The sequence below is a fragment of the Equus caballus genome, chromosome 7, assembly GCF_041296265.1.
Source record: "Equus caballus isolate H_3958 breed thoroughbred chromosome 7, TB-T2T, whole genome shotgun sequence".
Classification (NCBI taxonomy): domain Eukaryota; kingdom Metazoa; phylum Chordata; class Mammalia; order Perissodactyla; family Equidae; genus Equus; species Equus caballus.
Window position 1 is genome coordinate 18103902 of NC_091690.1, and position 20287 is coordinate 18124188.

General features: G+C 40.9%; 1 protein-coding gene across 13 annotated transcripts in view; it reads right to left on the reverse strand.

Annotated features, from left to right (window-relative positions):
- EXPH5 (exophilin 5) overlaps nucleotides 1–20287 on the reverse strand; it is a 70294-nt gene that overhangs the window by 9785 nt on the left and 40222 nt on the right. For 3 of the 13 annotated variants that reach the window (XM_070273582.1, XM_023644754.2, XM_070273583.1), the window contains exons 3-6: nucleotides 18578–18740; nucleotides 14685–14753; nucleotides 9186–9234; nucleotides 1988–2123 (exon numbers count right to left, since the gene is read on the reverse strand). In XM_070273582.1, the coding sequence (XP_070129683.1) occupies nucleotides 1988–2051 (64 nt within the window). In that variant the 5' untranslated portion in view covers nucleotides 2052–2123; nucleotides 9186–9234; nucleotides 14685–14753; nucleotides 18578–18740. Of the gene's footprint in view, nucleotides 1–1987; nucleotides 2124–9185; nucleotides 9235–14684; nucleotides 14754–17540; nucleotides 18283–18577; nucleotides 18741–20287 lie in introns of those variants that run through there. The other 10 variants (XM_001916667.5, XM_023644752.2, XM_023644751.2 and 7 more) reach the window with 7 other exon arrangements.

Here is a 20287-nt window from a genome sequence, read left to right on the forward strand (position 1 = left end):
GTGAAGTTGCTCTTGTCAAATAATATTTACTTCTCCTTCAATAGCAAGGTCAGAGAGTGGTGTCCAAATCAGGGCCCAGTGACCTCCCCATAATACCAGGAGCCAGGCCAAGCCAAGACCCAGGGCTCATGCTTACTAGGACTATAGTCTCTGTGATCTCAGACAAGTCATAGGATATTTTTGGTTGGTTGGTATTTCTTTAAATTATATTTATTTAATCGTATTTGACATCTTTTCCTCAATAAAAACCGGTTAGAATTTAAATAGAACCATAATCTCTTAAAGTTTTAAGATTCTCTGAGGCCCACCTTGTAGTAGATATATTTTACCATGTTCATGTTATAATAAATACAAGTGGATAATGTACATATTGAAGAGATGTTCATTAATGAAAATCAAATCTGACATGAGAAATAAGTTATGGGATTATTTGAATTGCTGAAGAAGCTTTCGGCTTGCTGAAATATTTCCTTCTGAGTTACATAAAATGGTGCACTCTTCTTGGTTATTTAAAATTATTTGTCATTAAAAACTTCAATGACAAGGAAAGTGAGGCATATCAGTATCTGAGTGGATGTACGTGGGATGCACTTGTGACGTGTCAGTTATGTTAGGGCAAGTGCTGAAGGGGTTTTTGACATCTGTTCTGGATTCTCCTACTCTATTTTATCTGTAAATTGGTGCTCCTAAGTTTGCATAGCCAGCAGAAGAACTAATCTTGAGCATGAAGGACCTGTAACACTAAGGAATTCTTCAGGGAATCATACTGTCACTGTTTTAATGAAAAACAAATTATTTTTCTCCAGTCTCTGAAATAATTTATTCCATATATCCACAAATAAAGTAATCAAGCAATGCCAAACTGTCAGGTGAGGCAAAAAGAAAGCAAATCTATGTAATGGGTAAAAATCTGTCTTTAAAACGAATTATAATAAAATCTCTTTGATTTCTATTCTCCTCTTCAAGCTGTTCATAGCTTTTTATTCACTTAAATAAAGTCTTTTGCTGACTACAAAAACAATATATGGTTATAACAGAAAATACGGGAAAGTATAACAAAAGGAGTAAAATCCCCTGGAATCCTTCCCAGAGGTAACCGCTCTTAACATCCCCATAGTGAGATTTTAAATTATTTGAAGTCACTTCGAATCTCAAATTAACAATGCTGTTTTACTCACTACTCCTGAGGGAAACAAAATTCCCGGTCAGCTTCTCCTCTTTATTTGCTCTCCTCTACTAGCAAAACCTTTGTTTTGGAACAGAGATTTCCTCTGGGTCTCTTTTCTCTGAAGCAAGTTTTCTGCCAAGAACCATCTTCCTGAAGGGAGCCCCTAGGCTAACCGCCCAGCTGGATGGCACTGACCACCCCACCTGTCCCAGCTATAGGGCCCAGGTGATGTCATTGCCTTTGCAAACTGAAGTTAGTTCCTCAAGGTGAAGCCAGTGAATAACTTCAAGCTCACTTTTCAAACGGCCAGGCTTATTTTGATACAGAATAATTTATGTAAAGGTGAATTATGCTTACGTAATAATAAGTTCTACATGCATGTAGTACTTTTGGAATCTCTTTCAGTTTTTATTGTTATCTATTGTACAAGGTTAATTGTTTGACAACAAGTAGATTTCATCACAGTGCATTTAGGTCCTAACTGGGAACAATAAAAGTCTCTGAAGAACAGTAAACTTCAGAGGTACATTTCCTAAGGACGTATTTCCTTTTTACCTGAGGTTAAATATTAAACATTACTACCATTCCATAGATTTTTCAGTTTTGGCCTGAGAATATTTGCTTAGATTATATCTAAATATAATATGCTTTAATATTTGTGTTAATAGCATATGACACATCATCTTCAGATAAGGGGAATGAGAGGACTTCAAAAATAAAGTAAAAGGTTTGATATGTTTTGAGCATTTTAACAAAAACTGTAATTATTATTTGGTTTAGTACCAGGGGTTCCAAAGGCAATTTAATGCATAGACTTACCTTGGAAAAACTCATTCTCCAGCAGTGAAGCATCCCACGGGGGTATGCCACTTCCCTCCCTCATGCCTGCTGGCTTGGGGACAAATGTACTGTCAACTGGTTGATTTTCCAACGGTGAATTGTGTATTTTTGTCTGCTAATTTTAAAATAGAAAATGCAATATTATTTCTGGAACTTCTCCAGCGAGAATACTCACATGTTCCCACAAAAATGTCCCCAAGCTTAGAAGTCCTAGTCTAAGGACTGCAAATCAATTTTCCAAAAATTTATTTCTCAACTTATAACGTTTAGTTGTTTTTGCCATTTGCTAGTGATCACAAACTTCTTCATACCTACTTTAATACTTTTAAGTATCAGCCTTCAGGCAAGATATTGAGTCTTTCTCTGCCAAAGATTCCTACAAACTTACACAGCACTACACAAATCTTAGGAAGGTTCCTAGCAAACAGGAAAGAAATCGACCTTTCTTGAGTTGGCAGTGTTGTCTCTATGGCCCCGGTGGCTAGAATTTTAGATTTCTTAACACTGTACCTATTCCATCAAGAGCCAGTTAGCTGAAACTTGTAGTAGAACTTAAGATTTGTGAACTTGATGGATTTAAGGGAAAAAAAGTATTTCTATCCACAGAGTTCATGTAGAATGGTAGAACCTCCCAGACAGACATAAAGAGCAGATTAGTAGTTCTGAAACAAAGGTGCTAAAAGTATGACCTTATAAATATATACATGTATTTAAACTATCGCTAGTTTTACAGGATTTAGGAGAATAATGTAGAGCTAAAGTTGTTTTCCTTTCTTCACTAGCAAATGTTTATCTTGATTTGATTTCATCAGATCCATCACTGCCCTACTTTCAAGTTTTAATTTGTCTTGACAACCTTGGGAGAATTATCTACTCCCACACCTTCACTTTCTTTTGTCAAAACTCTATTTGCATTTCCTCTGTCAAACTGGCTCTGTCACTCCTGACTCCACTTTAACTCATCCTGCACCCAGGCCTGAACAAGGCTAGTAGACACTTCCCATTGCAGTCTCTTTTATTCTCAGCTCACTCTGTCATCCAGTCCTTGCCTCTTGAATCCCTCTCTTCCCCAAATTTTCCCTTCCCACTGGATGTCCACCATTACATTTCATCTTACCTTGAATGCCTAAGACTAAATGTCTGATCTTTCCAAAGCTCCAACTTTTTTACTTCTCCATCAGAGGTCTCTCCAATTCTAAAGCCCAGGTTCTCTTAATCCCTACATTCCTTAAAAGCTAGTATTTTCACTCCTGCCTGTTTTCTTTCTCAAGATCTAGGTCAGCTATTTCTTATAGAAGCCCTGCCCAAATTTCACTGACTTGTGGTTTTCAGTTCTATGGGCAAGCCATAGTTGAATACACACAAAGGAGACTTATTAATAAGAAAGAAACAATCCAATGATAATTTATTGGTCATTGGATACAATTTAACACACCAACATAAAATTCAGAAGTAAACAAATACTAGAAGCAAAACGTAACTACAGTGAGATATCAGTTGGAGGTAATAAAACCAGAAACTAATCATTTGAGAAATCAGATCAGTTACAGCTAAATTTTTTTCTCTTAAGTGCATCAGGGTGTTCTCTTTTGTGCCCTACCTACTGTCTCTTCTGGTTTTTATCCGTGCTAATAACAATTAGTGATGGATCTTATAAGTCCATTCTTCCCAAATCTGCAGGTTGGGTAGTGGGTGCAGAGTAGCTACGTCTGATTTAGAGAATAGCAAGCATCATTGCCTCTCAACCATTTTAACACCCAAACAAACTTAAAATTTCCTTTATGTAGACCAGAGTACATTTCTTTTGGCTTCCCGGATCACATCCCTTTATAATGAAAATCTATAGTGAAATGAAAAGTACATGAACTGAGGGCTCAGATGAAGATGAACCTCTTCAGGCTGGGAAGGATTACTACCACCTGGAGACCCTGAAAATAACTTCCCCTGCTTCTATTTCTTCCCAGATCCTCTGCTTCAAGACCAACCCTACTCACCCAACGTGTTAAGGATGCTTCCAACACATAGAGATTGTAAATTATATGGCTAAGAGATAACATGGAGACTTCATTTACAATCAACTTGAACTCAGCAAGGATTTTTTTCCTATGATAAAACTATTAAAAAAAGGGAAGTGCTAGTCAGTGGTAGATATTCAACACAGAGAAGACTGAACACTGCTACTGCTCTATAGATCCTTAACTTTCATTTAAGCTGTATGTGAGATATTATTATTATTATTAGCAGCAACTACAAACTGATTTTTGTAGGCAATGAGCCGAGGGCTTTATAGGTGTTCTTTTTTTCGTTTTAACAACCCTATGAGGTTGGTACTATTATTTATTCCCACTTGGCAAAGACTGCATTTTCAAGAGGTCAGGTCATGTGCTTCAGGCCACACTGGTGGAGGGAAGGGTCATTTCCAGTCTGTAGGATTCCACAGCCCACGCGGAATCACTTGCTCTCCTTTTTCTATTGACTTATGAGTGCACTACATGCTAGCTGGGGGCATCTTCTGAGGCCAAGCACAGGTCTTAGAGCTGCCGTTAAGCGTCTGAAGTTTCCTGTTACCTAGAGCAGAAGTAAATCCCTCTGGGGCCCAGAGCACACACGGATCCTCCGTCAGGGCTCAGTCTTGGACTCAGAATCCCCCTCTATATAATGTTCCGTGACATGAAGTTGCCATAAAAGATGAAGCCTGTTTCCCATTCTTGGCCTGAAGGATGAGGTTCAAACACCTCCACGCAGCAAAATCGTGTCAAAATCCCTTTCCAGCTTTTGACTGAAGCATGTCCTCCCCAGCTCTCCGCCCTCCGTGCTCCGAGTTCCCTACACACAGTTCTCTAAACTGCCCTGCTCTTCTTCCTAGGCCTCCATGTCTCTGCTCCTGATCTCTGCTCTTTCTTCTCTTCTTCTGGAAAATAGCAACTCATCCTTCAGAGTCCAGTTCATATATCACCATCTCTGTGAGCTCTTCTCCATTTCTCCCAAGAATTAATCATCATGGTATTTTTATGCACCTCTAATATTGCAACTATTATGTCATATCAGAGTTGTTTGCCTTCTCTCCACTTTTACTTTATCCCTTCCTCCCTACCACACATTTCAGTCCCTACTCTGATCTAGGAAACCAGGGATTCAAAGACAAGTGAATTAGGACCCTGGAAGTAGATCAACCTCTAAAATAACTAAGAAAGGATAGTATTCTCCTTTGCATGAAATCAGCACCAAGAGATTGACTAATATTTTCTGAATTGAACTCCAAGACTACTCTTCCCACAACAATATTTTCCACTTCTGAACTTCTCTAACACATTTTAGTACACTCATTTGGTATCAACTATCTTCTATTGAACAAAATTAATTCATTTATTCAGTTTTCAATATACTTTTAAAATATCCTCTCTCATTTGATCCTCAGAACAAATTTGTGAATTAGGTAGGAATTATCATTCTCATTTTGCAAATGAAAAAAACTGAGTCTCAGGTCAGTCCCTTACTCAAGTCACATGAATAATAAATGGTGGCATCGGCTACTCATACTCATATGATGTGATCCCTAACCCTGTTCTTTCCACTATGTTGCTTATTACTGATATACTAATGTGCATATCTTCAATTAGATGGTTAACTCTCTGAAGACAAGAACCTTGCTTTAAACATTCCATGCCCTTCATACACACAGTTATGGATTGATCTATGATATACCAAGGAAGAAAATATATAAGATTTCTAGTAAAGATTATTACAGAAATTGAGACACCAAATGTTCACAATATTAAGACTCAGAAAAGCATGTCTGAAGCAGGAAATGATAATGATTAAGCACATGAGTTCTGCACAGGTCCAAATCCTGGTTCTGCTCCTCAATAGCTGTATAACTTTGGGCAAGTTACTTAACCTCTCTGTATCTTAGTTTCTTTCTTGGTAAAATGAATGTAATAATGATAATAACAGCAGCAGCAATAACACCACCCCCTACCTCATAGGGTTGCTGTGAGGATTAAATGAATTAATAGTTGTAAAACACTTGAGAGTGGTGCCTAGCACTTAGTAAGTCCTCACAGTTAGCCATTACATTTCTTCTGTGGTTACAGAGGATTTCCCGGAGGACTGCTGCTGGTGCTTGCAGCCTAATGAGCTAGAAAAGCGTCCTATAGGATTATAGGCCAGAGTCTCAAATTGCTGGCTTTGGGGATCTCAGTTACATTCTCAAACAAGGTGCAGAACAAAGGCTGAGCAAAATGCAGCCTTTTACCCAACCCCAATGCACTCTACTGATACTGTCTGCAACAAACCAACCCTCTGTCACAGAGTAACCTGAGAATGTCTGAGAACTTCCCAGGGCAGCCAAACCTGCAGAACAGCTGTCAGGGCTGAAGCCTAAGCTCACTGATGTTATCAAATGCCTTGGCAAAGTCAACAAATTCATTTTTCAAGGTGTTCCTGAATTTGATCTGTGTGCTTTCCTGCCAAAGGCAAATCCACCCATGTACCCTGTGGCTTAAAACCACTCTTTCAATTGTCAGGTGCTCAGGGTGTGCCAGGCAGTGGGGTACAGGTGAGCAGACACAGTCCCAGCCTCAGGGAGCTCACACTGGCCCAGCGTGGAACGTACATTGAGGAGTGTTTCTAGGGATATAGAGCTGGCATGTCACCTAACAGTAGGCCCAGCCAGAATCTGTTCAGAGATGAGGAGTGATCAAGTGGCTGAGGCCATATGTTTTGTCTCAAGGATGTTACTACTTTGACTTTGGATTCCTCACCTGTAAGGAGATGGTTCTCAACTGGGGCAATTTGCTCCTCAAGGAACATTTGGCAATTTCTAGAGATATTTTTGATTCTCACAAATGAGTGGAGGGTAACTACTGGCATCTAGTAGGTAGAAGCCGGGGATGCTGTTAAACATCCTACAATACACAGAATAGCCCCCACAACAGAGCCATATTCAGCCCAAAATGGCAATAGTGCTGAAGTTGAGAGAAACTCTGAGCTGCATCATCTTAAGTCTCTCTCTAGCTGTAAAAATTCTGTGTTTTCTGAAATCCTTTGCTTCTTTTAAGCCAAAGCAAATGTTTAAATAGCAGCTTTCTTTTCTCTTGAGTGGAAGGTCATCTAATAATGTAGTTCAATCTACAAAATGCCAGACTCTCCTTTGTTCCTTTCCCGCCAGGTTGCCAACCAAGTGATGGGAAGTTTATGAAAATCTTGGCAAGAATCCCTGCAGCATCAAAGGCCAACTTCCAGCTCTCTTCAGGCTAAGCGGATAGGACTTCCATGATTAAATCACGGAAACCTACATGTCACACCAAAACTTTGTTTTAGACAGTTGTTTCATTATTTTCTCTCTCCTACTTTTCATAAAGGTTGTGAACTGGGATCAGCAATCACTGGCTTGATTTTCATTTATTTTCTCAGCTCTTACCTTTTAGATTGACACGCTCTGAGCAGTGAAATGGTTACATGCAGGCAGAAATCAAGAGAGTCAGAGAAAGATCTCTCTTCATCCTCAGACTGGATTTTCAAATCCCAAGAACTCCAAATTAGCTCTACTTTTACAGCTTTTAGGCATTTGCATTTCTTTTTATATTCTTCATCTGCTTCAGACCCCATGGCTCTCCAACGGTAGAGGATGGTTAACTCTGAGCACTTCTCTGAGGAAAAACGAGGGTACAGAAGCACCTGGGAGCAGGGCTCTGTCCTCAGAGGGCAAAGCTGGATGCGCGCCGCTTCAGTCCACTGCTCAGTTAAAGGAGAGTCTGTAGGTAACGAGCAACTGGGCTCATAAACAAACAGGGCTTCGGGGCTGACGGAGCTGGAGGCATGACTGACTTCTGGCTGTGGAGTCACAGACACTCAGGTGTTCTAATCTTGACTCTACCATTTACCAAAGTGACCTTGAGCACGATCTTTAAATTTTCTAAACCTCAGTTTCTCTTTTTTTTTTTTCCTGCCTTTTCTCCCCAAGTCCCCCCAGTACATAGTTGTATATTTTAGTTGTGGGTCCGTCTAGTTGTGGTATGTGGGATGCTGCCCCAACATGGCTTGATGAGCGGTGCCATGTCCGTGCCCAGGATCCGAACTAGCAAAACCCTGGGCCAGCGAAGCAGAGCGCATGTACTCAACTACTTGGCCACGGGGCTGGCCCTAAACCTCAGTTTCTTCATCTTTAAAATGGGATAACAATAGTACCTACTTCATCGTTTCCTCTGGGCATTAAATGCAATGGTCTCTGTCGAGTGCCTAGATGATAACAAGCTCTCCATTCGAATATAGCAGTTGTTGGTGTTGGTGTTATGGTTGGGGCTCAAGCATATAAAGGAGAGAGATAGGGTGCAGTGTTATCCAGAAACAAGCAACATTACCCTGAAGAAGAAAGGGGGCTCACTTTCATTTTTAAAGTGAAGAACCTCTGTTTATATGCACTCCTCACCAGAATCCTACCCGATGTTTTTCATAAAAGAAAAGAGAGAGAAAGGAAGGGACTACTAGAGCCACGAGAAATTGAAAAATGCCTCTCCCCTCCTCCTGCACTCTGAGGCCCCTTCTCAAACTCCCTTTCTTTCATCTCCAAGCTACACGAGTTACACAGAAAGACCTAGGCACGTGTAGATCAAAAGTTATGACCACAAAAAAGTAAGAAACAGAAAACTTACAACTTCTCAATCTTGTAAGCATGTGAACACAGAGAGAAGTTTAAATTTAAGCCCTTGGTGGAGGGTCATGTTGAGTTAGTCCCCTCCTGTGAACTTGTTCCAGCCAAATGCATCTCACCTGTCAGTGGCTTCCTCTTTGAATACAAATGACGATCTTACCTAGAAAAGGTCCAGCCCAGACCCTCGCTAGTTTGCAAAAGTGGCCATGGATGCCTCTTCCTCTGCCAGTGCTTTAGGACTGCACAGGAGTGACAGGTGGTAAAAGATCAGAGACGCCACTGATGGTGAGTGGACACATGATGCCTTGCTCCTTCCTGGCAGAGCCTGCCATTTGTGCATTTTAGTACCAGAGCCAACTGGAAACCAACCATGACTGGGGAACTTTGAACTCTCTAGGAGAAATCTAAACTTCTAAAGTAAATTTAAAAGAGAGCCAAGGAGAATCCCATTTACATAGGTGGCCAACCAGGGATTACATAAATTCCGAATTCCTTAGCATGACCTTTACTTCTCTGGTTACTTACCAAAGCTGTTCCCCTCACAGACACAGGAGGTCCTGCGTGGCTGTCACATCTGTGGAAAGAATTTGAAATAACGTCTTTGAAGAAGTGTCTAACTTTCACCAGGAGGAAAATCAACAGCACATTTGCCCTTATATCTTGATATCTTGAGAAGATATGTTTCTAATGTTCTGTAGGAAGACATTTCTTGGTTGGTGTCTTGTTGAAGAAAATCTCAGAAACCTCTTCCCCTGATCACTCAGGATCAATGGTTTACATCTTTGTCACTCAGGCAGCTGAGAAAAAATTACATGATAGTGGATTTCTATTTGAACACAAATAGTGTTCAAATACAAAATAGTGACATTTGTTGAGTGTCGACTATGTGTCAATGTGTCAGGCAGTGTTCTCATGCTCTGTGCACATGTTACCTCATTTAAATACGTCACTCTTGTGAAGTGGATTCTATGACTATTCCCATTTTACAGGCCAAGAGATGGAGGCCCAGAGCAGTTAGAAGACACTGCCTAAGGTACACATTCAGTGGCTGAGCTCAGAGCAGGCCACAGGCTCACTGAATCCAGAGCATTCCTTCTTTTTCTTTTAAAGATTTCATTTTTTTCCTTTTTCTCCCTAAAGCGCCCCCAATACATAGTTGTATATTTTTAGCTGTGGCTCCTTCTAGTTGTGGCATGTGGGATGCTGCCTCAGTGTGGCTTGATGAGTGGTGCCATGTCTGAGCCCGGGATCCGAACCGGCGAAACCCTGGGCCGCCGAAGTGGAGTGGGCAAACTTAACCACTTGGTCACAGGGCCAGCCCCCCAGAGCACTCTTTCTTAACCAGTATGGCACATAGATTCTTTTTGCAAATGGCAAACAAAGTACCTGTTTCCACACATTTTCATTTTAAAGAGAGATTAGGTCAGGATCACATTCAACAATTCATACGGGAATTTTTAAAAAAGCAAACCCTGTAAACATGGCTTCTGGATGTTTATTTTTGTAAGCATGCCTTACTTATTATGAACCCACTTTGGTGAACAATTATGCTTTTACTATTTATATTGCTTCTCTCAAACCAATAGAACACAAAAAATTTACAAGACATAGATTAAGATAGATTTTGATCTTTTGAATCTATAATCCTATGCCAAGGGGTGCTTCACCTGAATTACAGCTCAAAATTTAATAGACCGTAATGAATCATTGCTCTGCAGGAAATCACTAAGAACAGCAAAGAGAATCAAGAATTAACCGAACTGGGACTTTGGGTCAGATCAGCCAAAAGTGGCAACATGTAGTTTTCCTTCATTCAAACTCCTAGACGCTTCATGGCTCACGAAAGTTGAGCATAAAACCTGGGAGGCCAAACAATTTTGTGTCTTAAAGATATTCACATGTATTTCAGAGTTCAGCTCAAATTTTAAACAGAAATAGAAATTAATATCATGGATTTTTTTCATCTTACTCTGAAGCACCAACTTTATATCAATAATATCTAGAAGTTAAATGCTGCTTTTAGTTTTCTTCTTCCTTTCCCTACAGCTTTATCGGGCCTGTATGCCTTCTACATGCTGGACACTATCTTGAGTGCTTTGGAGGAAACAAATATGACTGAGATAGGGACCCTGTCCTCCAAGAGCTTTTTACATTAGGGAAGATTAGATACAGGAGCCAAAATACAAGCCAAGATGTGATAAAGACAATAGAGATGTGAGTAAAATGCGCTGAAAATGCAGAGGAGCCAATGAACACTTCCTGGCGAGGAGCCGGGAAGGTGACAGGGAGAAGGTGGCATTTGAACTGGTACCAGAGGCAAAGAACAGCATGAGCAAAGCCTGGAGGCAGGAAAGACAAGGGAGGTTGGGAACTGGCGAGTACTTCAATTTGCCAGGAGCCAAGAGAACATGCCAGATGGTGAAGATTCCTTCCAGAGCCCTGTGGGGCTGCAGCCCTCACGGTCACCCACGTGGCTCTACACTCTCACCGGCTCCCCGGGCTCCGGTCTGATCTGGAGTGAGGGCAGCAGGGGCAGGAATCAGTTTCTGAGAGCAGCAGGTGGGTGGAAGATGTGACTTTAGAGGATGCCTGGAGCACAACTGGGACAGAGTGCCACCGAGGGCGTGCTGTGAGTGGAAGGATGCACGCTCACTGCGGTTGTGCAAGGCTGAGTGCGCCACTGTGGATCAGGTAGCAGGTCGAGGACTCAGGCGGCTTGGAGGTCCAGAGCCTCTGCACCCACTCCCAGTCCTCCTAAATGTTAATTTCTGTTTCTGATGTGAAGAGCTTCCACTTGTAGAGTGAATAAAAGCAACAATGGTATTATGAAAGCTATGCTGGTAAAAGTCCTCCCAACTTGGGGATATCAAGGAATACAAAGCTACCTCACCTTCTGAATTCCCTCACAAGTCCTATTGATGCCATTCCTTAAAGATCTCTCACATACATCTCTGCTTCTCCAACTCCACTCATTCTGCCTTATATTAAACTTTCACAGTTTCTCTCCTGGACTCCTCTTCATCCTTCATACCACCAATAGAGACATCTGTCTAAAATGCAGATTTGATCTTATCAATCCCCTGTTTAAAATCTTACAAGGTATTATCCAAAATCTTAACATGACACAAGGCTCTTCTTTTACCTGGTGAGCCCCCCAGACAATCCATCACCCTTTAAGCCTTATGTCTCCACACTCCACTCCTCCACAGGTACCTGTAGTCTAGACTCAACAAGTTTACTCCACTTCCATAAAATATTCTCTCATCTCCACACCTTTGCAGATGCCATTCAGAAATTCTCATTCAGTAGATTAGAGTGTGGCTCAAGAATATTCTTTTCAAAAAATATTCTTTTCTAACCAGAACTCTAGATGATTTCCCCCCAAGTTCTGGTGGAGCATGCTCTAATCACTGGCCACTGATGAGTTCCCCCTGAATGACCACAGGCACTTCAGACCCTCCATGTCCAACATGGCCTCCATGTCCTCCTTCCACGCCCACTCCTTCCTATGCAATCAATCAACAGATCTTTTTGATTCAAACTCAGAAATCCCTCTCAAAACCATCCATATCTCTACATCTCCCTCCCTTTACCATAGTTAAGACATTTAACATCTCTTGCCTTCATTGGTGCAATAGTCCCTTTACTGTGCTTCTGTCTCCAGGTTTTGTCCCAATCCAATCCATTCTCTACACTTTAGCAAGAGAGCAGTATAAATTGAATCACGCCACTTCCCTGCTTAACATTTTAATGATTCCCATTTGCTCTCAGGTGAAAGTTCAAACTCTTCTCTGCATTCACAAGGCCCAATGTGATCTGCACACTTCCTAGCCTCATCTCTCACTTTCCTGTATCCCTTCTGCCACGGGGAATTCGCCGCACCTCGGAGCCTATGTACATATTGTTCTTTTGCCTGAAACATTTTTCTAATATGTGTTTGCCTGGATAACTATCTCATCCTTGGAGAATCATGAGAAATGTCATTTTCTCTAGAAAAACTGTCTGGACTCTAGACTTATAAGAAACATACCCCTCATCCATGCACCCATAGCATTTGGAACTTCCCCATTTTAGGACTATTCTGGGTTTCTCTGTTTCCTTTTTGTTGTCCTCGCAAGACTAAAACCTGTGAAGCCAAGCACTGCGTGTTTCGTTCCATGGTGCTGCACATGGCATTCCTTGAGGAGTATTTGTTGAGTAAATGAATAAATGTGTTTGTTTTTATCCTCATCACATCTGCTCCTCCTCCCATATTCTTCACCATCATCCACCTCGTTTTCTAAGTCAGAGTGGACAGTCACCTCCACTCCTCCTTCTTCCTCATCCCCACATCCGATTAGTAGGTTCTCATGATTCTTCATTCTAACCTGTGCACAAATCTGTCTGCTTTTGCCCTCCTCATTGCCTCTACTTCAGTTTAGGCCACCACCATCCTCACAGTCTCTTACCGGGTCTCTCTGACTCGAGTTTTGCTCCCTCAGGTCCGTTCTTTGTGCTACAGCTAGAGCAGTTTCTCAAATGCCTAGGCACCACTGGCATTTCTTTAGTGTGGTGGCCTGTTGAGTGCCTCTACCCAGTAGATGCCAATAGCAGCCCCCTTCAGTTGTGAAAACCAGGAACATCTTCAGACATTGCCAAATATCTTTTGGGAAGCAAAATTGCCACTGATTGAGAAGCACTGAGCTGAAGTTATTTTTCTAAAATGAAAATCTGATTATGTCACTACTCTGTTTTCCCATTGTCAATGGAAAAAATATATGCGTATGCACACGTACATGAAATATACCAAAATATTAGTGTTTGTCCAGGTCAGTGGGTTGCGGATGATTTCATTTGTTATATATATTACATATAAATATAATAAGGAAATATATGTTTTATATATATAAAATAAGGAAAAGGATGATATTATTCAAAAAAGTGATTAATGGCTCCCCCATGTCTACAGGATCAAAGCCAAGCTCCTTAGCACTGCATGTGTAATGTCTCTGTGTTCTGGCCTCTGTCAACCTCTCCCACCCCATCTCTTATCAGTCTCACTTTACACTGGGTCACAAAACCTCAGTGAGGTAGATAAGTTCTTGCTTTCTCCAGTCTCTGCACTTTTGCTGTGTCATTCCTTCTGCTTGGTGAAGGCTCCTCACTCTTAATTGCTTAACCCAGTCCTATATATCCTTCAAAATTTGGCTCTCTTCTTCCGGGAAGCCTTCTGGATCCTCCAGTCTGAGTTAAGTGCATCTCCTGTAAGTTCTCAGGGCAGGAACACCATGCATCCACCACAGCTCTCACCATATTATACCATAATCATCAGTGTACTCAGCTGTCACCCAGGTTGCAGCTAGGCGAGATGGTATCCCTGTGTGAATTCCAAAAGGCGTCCTTCCTCAAGATCCTTACTGTCATTTGCTGGAAAATTGCCATAATACATATAGGGATCCATGATGATCAAGGTATGACTGGCACTTCCTAGAGTTCTATGGTGCGCCTCCTGCCTAACCACACGCAGAAATCTGAAGTTCCCTACTAGATTCTAAAGTCCTCCAGCAGTGATTTTGCTTTATTTTCATGATTTCATCTCCAGCACTAAACACAGTACCTGATCCCAAGTGGGACTTTGAGAAAAGCTTGATAAATAAACAAAAAGGAGGCTATCACCTCGGCTACCAGCACCGAGGCCAGGAATTCTGACAGCCCTTACCCTAGTGGAAGTGTAGCAGACTAAGCTGCAGTGGTTCTCAAAGCTGAACGAGCATCCCCAAATCCTGCAGAATTAAAAATAAAGAAAGAAATAACGTTTCCTGTGCCCTACTTCACACCTTCTGGATCAGAACCTTAAGGTTAGGACCTGATTATCTGTCATTACTTTTAAATTGCTGATGAGATTCTAATAGTGATCAACCAGATCAACTGGGAACCACTCCCCTGTCTTTCTCCTCCCTCCTGTCAGCACAACCCTACTGTCTATCTGTGGACACCACACCTGGGATCACTGAAGGAGCATTTCCAAAGAAGGGTCTTGCTTACTTTGACTTCTCCTTCAGTCTAGGTGTCTTTTAGATTCCTGTGTCTTCCGATTCAAGCCCAGGCACTCAACTAGGAGAAGGAAAGAGAGCACAGTAGGACATTTGTAGAGAAAGGTGAGTGGGGAGAGAGAGAGAATAACCAGAATCCAGGAAAAAAATACAATCTGCCTTTTTAATTGTCCAAAATAGTATTTGAACTTTTTGCTTACGTAAACTGAGCTTGCAGCTGGATTGCCTGAGCTGTGTACACCCTATGATGGATCAGGCAGATTTGGGCATGTCTGAAGAGCAGCTAGGTGGATCAACCAGAGCTCTTTGCATCTCAAGGGGAAAAAAATCATCCTAAAGGAACAGGGGAGTGGGCATCCATTCGCTCACTCTAGGATAGCAGCTGTCACTCTCTAATCACAACTCTGTGGTGAATATTTACTGTATGCTAAGCACTGTGATGGTCCTCAAAGTAAAGAGGTAATCTTTTTTTTTTTAAAGATTGGCACCTGAGCTAACAACTGTTGCCAATCTTTTTTTTTTTCCTTTTCTGCTTTATCTCCCCAAATCCCCCCCGTACATAGTTGCGTATCTTAGTTACAGGTCCTACTAGTTGTGGCATGTGGGACACCGCCTCAATGTGGCCTGACGAGTGGTGCCGTGTCCGCGCCCAGGATCCGAACCAGCGAAACCATGGGCCTCTGCAGCGGAGCGCGAGAACTTAACCACTCGGCCACGGGGCCCGGCCCCGAAAAGAGGCAATCTTAAATCTAACTGTCCATGTTACTCACAAACCTTCTGAGCTAGTTCCCTTGTAGTCTCACTTTTCCCTAGTCCTTGGGACTACAGTAAAGGAAAGAGTAGACGGGAAAACTCTACATCCCTAAATCGCCATAACGAACTCATGGCACATGGCTGCACAGATTTGAGAATGTGTGTGAACATGAGGGTAAGGGGTCTCCTTAAAGGGATGACTTCACTGTGGAGTATGTTGGAACATGAAACAGAGAGTGGCATGCACATCACCTCTTCATGGTGGAGAGGGCATCTTGGAATAACCTGGAGTCTGGAATAAGAAAGAAACAACTGTAGAGGCTATTTGTCAGCCAGGAATACCACACTTACAAGCTCATGACATATGTTATCGGGTGCTTGCTGAACTATGTGGAAGGAATTTGTGAGGCAATAGAGTTTCTGAAATTTTGTGGTGGAGCTGAGCATTATATATCATAGGCACTAGATGCCCCATAACAAGACCTACAGGAAAATGTTAGGGAAAGCTACATGCAATGTAGGTACACTTTTCTTGAATTTATTGACTAGCAATAAATAAATTAAAACTTGAACAGAAAATATTTTTCTTTTTTCCTGGAGTTGGGGCGGGATTCCAGAGGGTACACTTTAATAATTTACAAATAGGTTTAAAATAATAATGGGATAATTTCAGAAGTGCATCAATTTGGGGAAGAAGCTAGTCACATTTGAAGCAGAAATGGTAAATGTTTTGCCTTTTTATTAATTCATGAAGTCACTATATTCCCATGGCTTTTTATCCACTGATAATAGGAGATCAAAGCTTTGATATGCCACATACTTTTATTGGCTGGTATATTGGCAAGAATATCTGGTGAAATGATGAAGTCCATTTTCTTCTGGGACAGTTGCCCATTATCCAGTGTCATTTCTCAGTTAAACCACAGCTTAACAGAGGAAAAGAAATGTCTCTGGTACTCATGTCTTTTGGGGCTGAACAGACGGCTGCCTTTTGCTTAGAAAGGTTGGTTCTCTTTCTGTGATTTGAGAAACATACTCTAAACTGCTTTGCTGACTTGTTCTCCAGAGTGAGTGCCTAGTGTGACAAAGTCAGGCCTTGATGGCCTCAGCAAGTAGAAACCTGACTGCTGCCTGACACAGGATGACTGTGCTTCCCCCAGGCCCTTTGTCAGTTCCTCCCAGTGCACTTGCAGGCGAGGAGGAGCTCTTGAATCAGAGGCTGTATTTTAAAGGTTGATTTTCTATTTCAAAAGAGCAGAACTGCCAAAGAAAGTTGGGTTCCGCTTAAGAGTAAAGAGCCCCTCGGAATGTATGACACACCATTTATATTTCTACTATAGTACAACACTACCTAAAAACACCCCCTACACACACACACACACACATTCAGGATTTATATCCAAATATTTAGATCACACTTATATTTCATAATAAAAAGGACATATTTTTATGTTTTCTTTTCTGAAACTTCTTAGGAGCAAAAAACAGTGCCTTCATTATATTCAGCACCAGCACAATTAATAAATATTTATTTCCACTTATGTTTTGAAAGTAAAATATATTTAAAGATGACAAATTCCAAAAACTGCTAAATACACACACATACACTTAAATGATGAAATTTGTTTCATGTCTACATGCTGTGTTTGTCTGGTTAAAAGAGAGCTACAAGTCATTTTGGTATATGTAAAAGAGGGACGGTTGTTAAACAGAATGTTGCAGGAGTTTCATGTTTTTCAGTTTGGTTTATAACTAAAACACGTAATACCCAGAAGGAAGATTATACTTCATTTATCTTCTTTGATACGCTTTCGCAGTAACTTGCAGTATGAGCTTGGAAATAACTTGTCCATAGAGTGACAGGTTTGTCAACTTTTCCTAGTATACTATTTATTCGGCTATCTAAAACTCTGCCTTAAAGAAAATCACCTAAAACACAATTTACATCACAAGTCCCAGCTATACCACACATTAGGGATATTTCTTATCTCCATAAAAGAAGTATTTCCTATAAAGGAAACACTCCTCAATTTCAAATTCCCAAATGAGAGAATTCCCAGTGTTCCAAATATTTTTACAAAGAAAAACAACTCACCTATTTGAAGAGTATTTGCTTGGAAGTGACTCCAGTAGAGACAGTCACATAAATCTACATTTTGCTCAGCTCTTCATTATTTCATCAAAGAAAAAAGCAGTCGCAGGCAAAAGCTGGAAGCAAAAAGCCTTCCGTCCCCAAGAGGGGAGCTCTGTGCTAAGTCCGGGAGCCGCATTACATGCCCCACCAGCTGCTTGCTGCCTATTATTTTTCGGCAAGAGTGACCTCCAATACCTTTTATTCAGCGCTGCAATGCACTCTTAAATGGTTTGACGGCAGATACTGAACACATCACGTGCCAAGCCAACACCTTAAGAGGGTGGGAAGCTTTTCAACCAGGAAGACAGGCCAAAAGTATTTAGCAGTCAGCTCAACCGCATGTGAGCAAAGCCTTCCTTGTTTTTCACAAAACAATCCTACAACCTAATGAGTCAAGATGAATCGATTTACACAATTCTACACTAGGAGCTATGTCTCCACTGCTCCAAAAGCTTCGCCTCCTTCACCTTAAGTTTAAATTCTGGGCAACCACTTCAGAACGGCTGCCCTCAATACTTCTAGTGACAGTAATATATTTTTTCCCTCTGTTGTAAAATTTGATTTTTCTCTACTCTCTTTGCTCATCTCATTTACTTTCATTTAGTCTTTATACCCCATCTCTCCTTGTGAGCACAGACACACATACCCACCAAGGAAGAAGTAGTTTTGATTCAGAGACATCTTCATGACCAGGGCGTAGACCAGGCTCTTGGAGCAGTGGGGAAACTGTCAATAATTATTTCCCAACATTTAACTCATCATTCACCAAGTGCACCACCTGGGATCTGCACAGTTGGTTAGAAGTTAGATTTCGAGAGAGCCAAGTTTTCACGGTTCCACAAGGACTTTGTCCCCATGTGAGCTAAATCCTGTTTCCTTTGTTACTATCTGAATTCAAATTCTAAGAACAAACATTCAACATTCTGAACACAAAACAGGCTACCGGCCTCTGGGATCAGATAACTAATGAGCTGTCCCAAGATTTGAGTTTAACTCACCCTTTCTGTCCCGGCGATGGAAGCTTTAAAGTCTCCTTTCTGGATTTTCTGAATGAGAACAGGGAAGCTAATGAGGATTTGAAGCTCAGCCGGGAAGGAATGGAGGTTGGGTTTCTTTGATTAGGTATATTTTTAGATCTTGATGTTTGTAATTCCACAGGATCTAAAAGAAAATTGTAAAAATATTGCATCATTAAACTATTTCCAGGTAAATGTATCTCAGAGAACTAAGGCCTCGCTCTTGCTTCCCCCTCACTCTATGAATTCTAGAAAGGCAGGAGATAGTGCCACATGAAGACCTAGGAATGAGGGAAGCTCTGTGCCTCTGACCGTTCTGCTGAGCAGAGAAAATCCTCACAAAGAGTAGGGAGCCTTTCCATCCGCACTGTGGACCTCAGTTCTGCAGAACGTCCCTCCCCTCACACCGGCTGCATGAATCTTTCTCAACATGTCTTCCCAGGAACATCCAGAACCAAAGGAGAGGTGTCAGGGACCTCACTCAGGTCTCCTGTTGCTCTTCACCACCCTGTTCTTCAGAAATTTTTATGTTAGTACTTTAAAATCTTAGTGATAGATACTACGTAACTTTTTATATCAAAGAAAGTAAAGAGAGGAAATTAAGCCACTTACATTGTTCCTTATTCCCATTAAAAATCTATCTCTGTGTATACGTATTTGCTATATATATGGCTTTTATGTGTATGTATGTAAAATAAATATGTATAATATTATGTATAGAAAATAGTTTTACATATGAGCATTAAAAATTTTAAGGCAATATCAACATATACAAAGTCCATAATAGTGTAATACTTTTGGACATGCTGAATTTATAAATATTAGAAAAATTCAAGGTAAGAGGAAAGGCACCATGGTTTACATGGGGTTCATCTAAAAATCTGAACTGTAAGTCTTTTTAGATAAATTTGTTTATTTTGGCAATTGCAAAGCATTGTCAATATATAAGTTTAGAAATGTTACACATTTCTTGATGTTACTAATGTTAGTAATATATAAGCAAAAGCAGTCAATGTGATTATCAGTAGAAAGATACTTTATGTTGTTTTAGTATTTTGTAATTTCTAATGCACTATGTTAGTCTCAGAATAATAGTCCTGTGAAAGCAGGTTTGATTATCCTCATTTACAGATTAAAAAAATAAGTGATTGGTGAATGTAAGTGACATGCTGGTAGTCACACAGTTTGAATGGCCAAAGAAGGCATTTATTTGAATTCATAGGGTTTAAGTTCCCAAGTACCAGAAGGGTGGCACCTCCCCTCCTCTGCATCCCCCTCCTTCTGCAACATCATCCCACTTATTTAAGTGCTTACTCTGTTCCAGCTCAGTACTTTACACATACAGTTCTATTTAATTCTCACACCACCCTATGAGGTAGCATTAGCATCTCCATTTAAAGATGAGAAAATTGAGGCTTACAGAGAATAAATACCTTGAACAGAGTCACACGGATAGGACAGTGGAGATTTGAATCCAGGCCTTTTGGGATATAGATGTCTGCCTTCTTAATCACCATGCTATCTTGCCTGATTCCAAAAACATACCCCCTAAACATTATTACAGTACATTTTCAGTTTACTCTTTTCAGTGTGTGTTATGTTATAAAAATTTGTACCTTATGATTTAAAAATAGACCTAAACATGGATTGGTTAAATTGGAGATCCACTGAGCCATTATCTGCAATGCCATA